The sequence below is a fragment of the Lepisosteus oculatus genome, chromosome 13, assembly GCF_040954835.1.
Source record: "Lepisosteus oculatus isolate fLepOcu1 chromosome 13, fLepOcu1.hap2, whole genome shotgun sequence".
Lineage (NCBI taxonomy): Eukaryota > Metazoa > Chordata > Actinopteri > Semionotiformes > Lepisosteidae > Lepisosteus > Lepisosteus oculatus.
Genome location: NC_090708.1, coordinates 3,487,206 through 3,497,004, shown reverse-complemented (window position 1 = coordinate 3,497,004; position 9,799 = coordinate 3,487,206). Strand labels below are relative to the sequence as shown.

Sequence of the window (9,799 nt, the reverse complement as noted above, 5' to 3'; positions counted from 1 at the left end):
CCTTGGCTGTACTTTGAACCTCTGTTTTTGGAAGAATTCAGGCTGTATTTCTATATTAAAAACAAACAGTAATGATTTCCAAGACCTTACGTTATTCCTTTGGGAATGAAGAGCCTGCAATTATTACATTATTCCTTTGGGAATGAAGGGCCTGCATGGCAAATCCCACATTAAAATGTGTGTCTGTGACAAGATGTTTGTTTGATGTTTTCCTCTAGAAGAAAACTTGTGAACTTTTTGACAAATGCGTACATTTAGAATGATAATGCTGTTCTTGTCATGAAAAGAGACAAGTGATTGGGTGGTCTCCTCTCATCTCTGTAGCATTACAGAGTAGTGCTACATTTCAAGTATTATTTATACTCACAACTAAAGCTTTATCCAATTAATAATAACAAAATTGAAATATATTAGACAAACCATTACAAGCATTTTCTGGTTAAGTGTCGGTATCTTTATCACGATAATTAAACTTTGAATTGCATTACTAAAGAAATAACAACAATTTGATATTCCAGACATCTGTTAAAGGAAACACCTTTTGTCTGTAGTGTTTTCAACCTAAACACTACAGGCAGGCCATTTGAGAGATGGCTTTAACCCTCCCAAAAACAGTCTGGAGTGACTCTTGGACATTTTCATAAATATAAGTAACAACAGTAGAATCTATTTAAAATACTGAATTTCAGCAATCAAGCTTCATGCAAAATGCACCAGATTTTCTAGCATTCACCTATAGAAGTGTATCATTTTGACAGATGTACAGTGCCATGCAAACGTATTCACCCCCCTTGGACTTTTTCACATTGTATTGTGTTACAACATGGAACCATGATGTACGTACAGTATTTAACCGATCATTTTTGCCGCTCATCAACACAAAGTACTCTATAATGTCAAAGTGGAAAAAACATTTTACTAACATTTTAGAGACATTTTACTAAATTAAAAATAAAAAACAAAAAAATAATTGAATGGATACGTATTTTTTTCAACAAAGGCTTTCTTCTTGCCACCCTTCCACTCAAGACAGATTTATGAAGTGTGCGTGCTGCTGTTGTCTCATGGACTTTCTCCCATCTCTGTCATGAAGGACTGTAACTCCTTCAGAGTTGCCATAGGCCTCTTGGTGGCCTCCCTTACTACGGCTCTTCCTGCCTGACACTCAGTTTTGGAGGATGGCCAGTTTTGGTCAGATTCACAGTTGTTCCATATTTTCTCACCTTTTTAATGATGGACTTCACAGTGCTTTGAGGTATATTCAATGCCTTGGAAATGTTCTTACAGTATATCCTTGACCTGACTGGTATTTTTCAAGAACCTGGTCTCAGATCTGCTTGGAATGTTCCTTGGTCTTCATGGTGTAGTGTTTCCTTGGAAATGCACTACCTAAGTGGGGAAGCTTCCAGACACAGGTGTATATATTCTTAAATCATGTGAAGCAACTCAGCTGCACACAGTAATTATGTGACTTGGAGAAGAGAGTTGGTTCCTTTAGAGGTAATGTAGGCGTGTCAAAGGGGGTGCATTCAATGATTTTCTGTTGTTTAGTTTTAATTAATTTAGTAAAATGTCTGGATTTTGTTTTTCACTTTGACATTATAGAGTACTTTGTGTTGAAGAGTGGCAAACATTCTCAGTTAAATACATCATGGTTTCATGCTGTTACACAATAAAATGTGAAAAAGTCCAAGGGGGGTGAATACTTTTGCAAGGCACTGTATATTGATAGGCTGCTTCTTCATCCTAGCGTTAATCCCGCATCGGCAGGGACCACCCATCTCCATTTGGCACAGTCATAGGTGTCCTCCGGGGCGACGTCCACTTTCCGCATGTCTTCAGTGATCCAATCCATCCACCGCTTCGAGGACCGCCCTCGCGGCCGTCGACCCTGTGGGCTCAGTCACATCGCTGTCTGTGCCGCCGTGTGCTCGCCACTTCTCATCACACCGCAGTCTTCCTTCTCGCATCTTCTCCCTTATTGGTGCCACTCCCATGCGTCGACGGACGTCGTCATTGAGGACGTGGTCAAATCTTGTTAGGCCGAGACACCACCGGATCATCCTCATCTCCATGACATGGAGGGCCTGCTCATGCCTTGAAGTTGCTGGCCAGCGTTCCGATCCACACAGGGCGAGAGGGTGGACAACGGTCTTGTAAACTTTGGCCTTGAGTCCATAGGCTGCTAAAGATGTAGAAATGTGGCAGCAATCAATAAGTGGACAGTCAGCTTTCTGAGCTCGAAGAGTTGCATTTAAGAAACACGTGGTAGTGTGGGGTCATAGTTTGGGGGCTGGACTTTGAGTTAGAAAGCTGTGGATTCAGGTAACAGATCGGTCGTTACTTGAAAGTAATGTACTTCACTCTTTAGTAAATTGCTTTAGTAAAAAATGCCAAGGAGTATACAGTACATACAGTATGTACAAACATCAAATGTTTTACATACAGTAAGTGCAAGTAAGGTTAAATAATAAAATGGCTTTCTAGTCACGTCAGTCAGCAAGAGTGTATTGGTTGCTCTCTACCTTTTCACTCTCTTACAGTACGTAATTAATTTGTGTAATATCTGGACAATAAATTCAAAACCTGAAAGGCATTTTGAGTATTTAAGGTGGCTTTTTCCCAAAACTTATATTCCAGAACATGATCCATTAAAAGACAGTGTACATGTTCCGGTGGCTTTCTTTTTGAAAAAAAGACACTGCTCTAAAACTGATGTGGCGTTACTGCTAAAAGTACAAAATATCGAAGGAACACAAAATTCCTACGTCTGAAACAAAATTACAGTATTTCCAAACTTAAACGTGATACAGTAGATAAATCGGCGGAAACATGAATATTAAACTACCGGTGTATCTTAAATTTTGCATTGCGGCGCAATCCATATTCAAACAGCATCATCGAAACATCAAGGGACAGAGTGAACACACCACAGAGCAATAGTTTGATACACAGCCATCTGCAACTGATGCAGACGTCAAATGGCACTTATATGAGCTGCTGCTGGTTACAAAAACAAGTTTGAAGCAGTGCTTCAGATATTTAATGCAGCATCTTCGTTAATTTAATTTCCTTGACCATTGTTTGCTTTATTTTTATCTGAAACTTTGAAAAGATTGCTCCACGTTATCTAAACACAGTGAACGGCTGTCACCAGCGAGGCTGAAATGATTTAGCCTCCAGAGATCACGGTTTATTCTGCATTGGGCACGCGGCTGACTAAAATCATGCATCTTGACCATGTGGGATTTGTAAGCGCATATAAAATAGAACAATCACAATAATATGTTCTGTGTTATTTCTCTGCGTTACTTGTAGTGCATAATGGATGTGTGCGTCTTGATGTTTTCTGTGTGGTATTTCTCATTTCAGGTCTGCGCTGAGTGGACATGTAGGATACTGGGAAATTTCGGAATGCCTGCTTTATTTAAGAACGGAGATGTTATAATCGGAGGTATTTTCCCCGTTTTTAACAAACAAGAACATATCTACACCCCTTTTCAAACGGAACCACCAAAAGCAAGCTGCGTTGGGTAAGATATTTATAACTGCGAAATTGCGGTCAATTAAATTGGGAAAGGTTAATGCAATTCAGAAAGGTAAAAACAGTTTTCGTCTTTGTAGCATTATTCTAATTATTGTTGTTGTAGCCAACCCTGTCTATAGGGACACCTTACAACTCCTGTGTTTATATGAAATTTACAGTAACAAACCGTTGCTGAGATTAACGACCGAGCACAGTAAACTCGTTAAACTGATCAACATTTAGTTCACTGTTCCTGAACATCTATCAGACCAACCGAACCGCTTATAATTATTAGTGATTTGACAGTCGTCGCTTACAGGAATCACACGTATACTAATAATTAGATCTAAAATGTCAATTAATCATAACAGTGACTGCAAGAAAACACCAACAACAGCAAATACCATGAATCTATACTTCATGGACAGTCTGATGAACAGTTATTACTACTCTGCGGTATGATTGAGCGGCAGTACTCGGCTTTTAAAGGTGGAGAGACGTCCCACTTAGACCTACTGTAATACATTTCATTTTAAGGGCAATTTTAAATAACCTGACTGAATGTATTCAGCTGATCTTGGAGTCCCACCCTGCCCATTTTATAAAGGGCCAACAATGCCCTCCATACAGTAAGTCTGTGATGTTGTACTGTTTTATTAGGTTTGATCTGCGAGCATTTCGATGGACACAAGGAATGATATTTGCCTTAGAAGAAATTAACTCAGACTACAGTTTGCTTCCCAACATTACACTGGGATATCAAATCGTCGACTCCTGTGCCTCTCCCACTCAAACTTTAAGAGCTGCTTTCACATTAATAAACGGACAAGAGGAGATTCAGTCTGATTCAGGATGTAATATTTCCATGCCTGCAGTTATTGCTGAATCTGGATCTTCTCAATCAATTGCAATTGCTAGGACGATTGGACCCTTCACAATGCCTTTGGTAAAGCTTAATCTCTTTCTTTATCTTATTAACATCAAGAAGCTGCAAAGTCTGTGTGAACATTGCATGCATTGCTCTTAGACTACTATACAGTATTACTCTAAAATGCACACAATTAACATTTTAACATGCATTAATATATTAATATGAGTCTGTATTTTCATATTTTACAAGGTCAGCTACTTTTCAACTTGTTCGTGTCTCAGCAACAAAAAAGAGTTTCCAACTTTTTTCCGCACAATTCCCAGTGATTTTTATCAGGCTAAAGCATTAGCTCTGCTCGTTAAGCGCTTTGGATGGTCGTGGATTGGAGCTATTGAATCTGAAAATGATTATGGAAGATTTGGGGTTCAGTCTTTCACAGAGGAAGTTCAGAAATATGGTGTTTGCATCGCCTTCACCGAAACCATTTTAAGGACCTACCCCAGACATAAAATACTCAAAGTAGTTGACACTATCAAGGAGTCAACAGCAAAAATCATACTAGCGTTTGTTCCAGAAGGTGACCTGTATCCTTTAATGCAAGAAATTACAAGACAAAATATTACTGGAATACAGTGGATAGCAAGTGAGGCATGGGTAACAGCAGCGAGACCCTCCACTGAAGAAATATTCAAGTCTTTTGGTGGCACAATAGGGTTTGCAACTCGCAAAATGGCAATTCCAAAATTCAAAGAATTCCTGCTCAACATCCATCCATCTGTCTATCCTGGCAGCAGTTTTGTTAAGGAATTCTGGGAAAACATATTTGGGTGCAGTCTGCTTTTGAAAGAGGAGCCCCCTAAACACAATGGTACTCAGGGCAGCACTAAGACATGCACAGGAAAAGAGAGACTGGACGCAATAGAAAATGCTTTCTTTGATGTCTCACAACTAAGAGTGACGTACAACGTATACAAAGCAGTGTATGCTGTAGCACATGCACTTCATGACTTACTGTTCTGTGAAAAGGGAGAAAATAGCACCATTAAACTCTGTGGAGATATTGCAGGATTGAAGCACTGGCAGGTACAGTAAGTAAAACTGGAAATGCTTTCATATCTGTGTGGGACTGTTCGCAAGACAGAGGGAGAGGGAGAAAGTCAGAAAGTGGCAAAAATATTTTAATTTGCACAATGTGATATAGAGAGGCATTTTATATATACTGTATATTGCACCATGCACATTAAAATAATGTATCTGCTTTCTGTCATTATAGCAGGGTAGAAGGACAAAGCAAACACTTTTAATTCAATACTTAATATTATACATGCTACAATATATGGGTATATATACCTAAAGGGTACCATGGCAGCCCAGAGATCTAGATACGGGCAAGAGAATGAACAAGCCAGATAGATAAGATTCGCTAGACCAAAGTGCAATAAACCAGAGCGATGTGGAGTGCGATCCAACTTGATTACATTGTTTTAAAATTCTGTCTAACAGTGACGCTGTAAATTTATTTAACTATATACAATAATTTTAACATCTTGGAATTTGTTTGTTCTGTATTGTCAAGGTCACCGAACATCTAAAAAAAGTCAGTTTTGTAAACTGTTTTGGAGAAGCTGTGTACTTTGATGAGAACGGCGATCCCCCTGCTGCCTATGACATTATAAACTGGCAACTCAACAAAGGAGTGGTCAGCCATGTGACAGTGGGTCACTTTGATACATCACCAGATGGAGGCAGTCAGCTAGTGATTGATGAGGACAGTATTGTCTGGAGCACTGGGAGAGAGGTAATATTTTAAATATTTAATTTCAAAATCCATGTAATAATTTTATGGTCCTTAAAAGAAGGCATTATAATTCATATACTTAAAAACCCAGGCAAGTATATACTGATAATGAAAAATGCTGTCTGGCAATCTCATAAAGCACCGTTTTTCAGAGTTCAAACATACAGTACATCTGCAAATCTAATTTCCCACAAATGACATCCAAACATAAAATTTTACATAATACTGTGATGGATATTTTGGCCATATTTCCTTTCTTTCACAATGTTTTTTAAATGTTTAACTAAAACTTAATATTTCTCACTTTGTTTCTCTCTTCAGGTTCCTAAAGCAGTGTGTTCTGAGAGCTGCCCCCCAGGCACAAGAAGAGCAGCCAGGAAAGGCCAGCCCATCTGCTGCTTCGATTGCATTCCTTGTGCTGATGGTACCATAGCAAACACCACAGGTATGAACTATATATTAAATATATTTACAGAAATATGTATATTATTTCAGTTAAATGTGATATTGCATTTTTTTAAATCAGCACTTTTAGTTTTTTCACTTCTACAACTTGTCAAAGTAAGGCCATTATCATAACAATATTTTGACTTGCCCACCAATCACAACTTTCAAATTATGTTTTTCAAAAGAGTATTAATCAGCTTCTTGTTTTACTCAACAGAATCCACCCATCATGTTGATGGGCTTAGAATTTGTCACTGGTGGGTAATTTAAGATACAGATTTACATTAATTCAATTGACTATCTTTCACCACACAAGAAAGATGTAGTTTAATCAATTTTTCAAATTGTCAAGTAACTCAGAATATATAGCTTTACAAAACAAATGAGATGTATTTATGAATACAGAATTTCTCAGCTGGTACTTACTTATTATTTTAGGAATCTGTCAAAACTTTTAAAACATACAGTATCAACCAAAACTACTTCTCAATATAAAATAACAATGCATTTAGGGGGGTTGGATCGATAAATATGTTTTAAAAATTAAACATATATAATATATATATAATACTTCTAATGGTTTATCCAGGAGGTTTGCATGATAAAATGAGGAGGTAAAATGTTTTAATAGGGTGAAAAAATCTCAACTGCTTTAAAATGGATCTGTATGAAGAAACAGACACTGGGACATCTCAGTGTCACTAGGCTGTAAATTTAAGAGGTCACCTCACAATTTGTACAGAATCCTGCCTTTAGGCAGCACTGTACAGTATATGTAATATATTAATTGGAATTCCATGTTTATGGTAAGTAAAGAAGTAGAATTCTGAGTTGAAAAAGAGGCATATTATAAAAATGTATATTTCTTTTTCCTATTATATTTTGCAGGTTTTGACAGTGTTCCACTATGCACTCTTACAGTATATGATTTTCTACATACTGTACAGATACAGAGTACAATGTCAATTCATTTTAATATTCAAGTTAATTTAAAATAAAAAAATGTATATTTTATAACTGATTAAATGCATTGAGAATAATTATTGGGTGGTTTAATTTATTGATCTAGTCTTCTTCTTCTTCTTCTTCTTCTTCTTCTTCTTCTTATTATTATTATTATTATTATTAATGATTAAAATATTAATGGTACTAAATATGAATGTATAGGTCAGTTGATTAGGGTGGGTGTTGTCTTTGATTTGTACACTTCAGCAAATTTTATACTGTATTTGTAATTGTAAGATTGTATATTTATAATAAAAAGGCACTTTTTCTAGTATAATAGTTTGTTCTTGGGCAAAAAACATGTTCATGATCCAAAGGCCATTCGGAAATAATGGATAATGGACACTCCTCCCCCCTATTATTACATTAAACCAACGGTTAATTATTATCTCTGTTTTGTTCACCCTTTTCCATTGTTTATTTTCAGGTGCCGCTGAGTGTATTCATTGTCCACAGGACTACTGGTCTAATGATGGAAAACACAGCTGCATCCTCAGAGACATTGAGTTTCTTTCCTACTATGATGCAATGGGAATCACACTCACTACTGTGTCATTGTTTGGACTCTGCTTGACAGTAGCCACTATTTCAGTCTTCTTTTCCTTCAGAAGCACACCCATTGTAAAAGCCAACAACTCTGAGCTCAGCTCTCTCCTGCTGTCCTCTCTGCTGCTGTGTTTTCTCTGCCCTCTTACCTTCATTGGGCAGCCAACAGCCTGGTCCTGTATGTTGCGTCACACAGCCTTTGGAATCACATTTGCACTTTGTATTTCCTGTGTGTTGGGAAAAACAATAGTTGTTGTAACAGCTTTCAGAGCCACTCTTCCCAGCAACAACATGACAAAAAACTTTGGGCCAGTTCAGCAGAGGATCATAGTTTGTTCTTGTACAGCTGTGCAGGTTGTAATCTGTGTGCTGTGGCTTAGTTTAAAACCTCCCTTCCCTGACAAGAATTTTAAACTCAGTAATAAAAAGATCATTTTAGAATGTAACACGGGATCAGAAATTGCATTTTATGCAGCACTGGGCTATATAGGCCTGCTTGCAGCTACTTGTTTGGTGCTGGCTTTCTTAGCCAGGAAACTGCCTGATAATTTCAACGAGGCCAAGCTGATTACTTTCAGCATGCTCATCTTCTGTGCAGTTTGGGTCACCTTCATCCCAGCGTATGTCAGCTCACCTGGAAAATACACAGTTGCAGTTGAGATTTTTGCAATTTTGTCTTCAACATTTAGTCTGCTTCTTTGCATTTTTGCACCTAAGTGCTACATAATTTTGCTTAAGCCAGAGAAAAACACTAGGAAACACATTATGGGAAGTATGCATTCAAAAAGACTATAGCTTTTCCTTAATATATTTGCTATTTACTTGTTGCATAGAATATGTTTGCTTTGTCAACTATGGAAAGAAAATGAGATAAAACATTATATTTTGTAAATACTGTTTTTCAATTATTTTTTTCTTCTTTGAAATAAAAGGTACTGTAAATTAATTTAAAAACATGTTTTCATCACAACTTTTATTGGTAATATATATGTTCTTCCTGAAAAAGTTTAATCATGTTAAAATGCAATCACCTGAAGCATTTTATGAGCAACTGAGGCCTGGAGAATGATCATTTAAAATGTCACTCATCTGTATTGCAGTCAGACCAACATTGCAGTTTCCTACTCCTGACCTTGAAGTCTTACATTTGGATTTAATGCTATTTTGGATTTAGCTATTTTATTCACAACTTAAGAAGGTTACAATAACAAATTAGCACCAAAAAGCCTTGCAGCTCAATTAACAGTATAAGTACAGTACCAGTCTCCCTCTGGTGGTAGATTTATATATGTAATAAAATTTCAAGAATGAATGCAGTGATTTGCATAGTGCACTAAAGAACGTTTTCATTAAGAATTCAGTGAAAAGAAGTCCAAAAACTCTAAAAAATAACAATAATCAAACCTGGTTACTTCAAATGAGTACTTTGCACACAGAGGTTTACATTGTTATTCTTGGCCATTTCTTGTTGTCTTTAGTACTGAATTTTCTTTAACAATTTATTTTATAATTCATTTTGCAAAGACTGTACACATTACAAGCACAAATTGAAGAATTCAAGAATTTAGTTCTACAGAATGTCCATTTTTTTGCCCATACAACAAAA

At 36.9% G+C, this 9,799-nt stretch overlaps 1 protein-coding gene across 2 annotated transcripts; it reads left to right on the top strand.

Annotated features, from left to right (window-relative positions):
* The first annotated feature begins 2,948 nt into the window (after nt 1-2,948).
* On the top strand, nt 2,949-9,085 carry LOC102688809 (extracellular calcium-sensing receptor-like). 2 transcript variants are annotated; one of them, XM_069197636.1, is made up of 7 exons: nt 2,949-3,251; nt 3,373-3,533; nt 4,187-4,472; nt 4,647-5,480; nt 5,974-6,195; nt 6,517-6,640; nt 8,075-9,085. In XM_069197636.1, exons 1-7 carry the CDS (start codon nt 3,228-3,230, stop codon nt 8,986-8,988), a joined length of 2,565 nt encoding a protein of 854 aa, XP_069053737.1. In that variant the 5' UTR covers nt 2,949-3,227; the 3' UTR covers nt 8,989-9,085. The 2 variants fall into 2 exon arrangements, with proteins under 2 accessions (XP_069053737.1, XP_015216149.2); XM_015360663.2 differs by having other exon boundaries at nt 2,949-3,533.
* The last annotated feature ends 714 nt before the right edge of the window (nt 9,086-9,799 follow it).

Bases quoted from the DNA above. Each gene is read 5' to 3' on its own strand.
- LOC102688809 (XM_015360663.2), top strand. From the start codon at position 3,325: ATGGATGTGTGCGTCTTGATGTTTTCTGTGTGGTATTTCTCATTTCAG. The intron at 4,473-4,646 runs GTAAAGCTTAAT...ATATTTTACAAG, and splicing joins GACCCTTCACAATGCCTTTG to GTCAGCTACTTTTCAACTTG. The intron at 6,196-6,516 runs GTAATATTTTAA...TTCTCTCTTCAG, and splicing joins TCTGGAGCACTGGGAGAGAG to GTTCCTAAAGCAGTGTGTTC.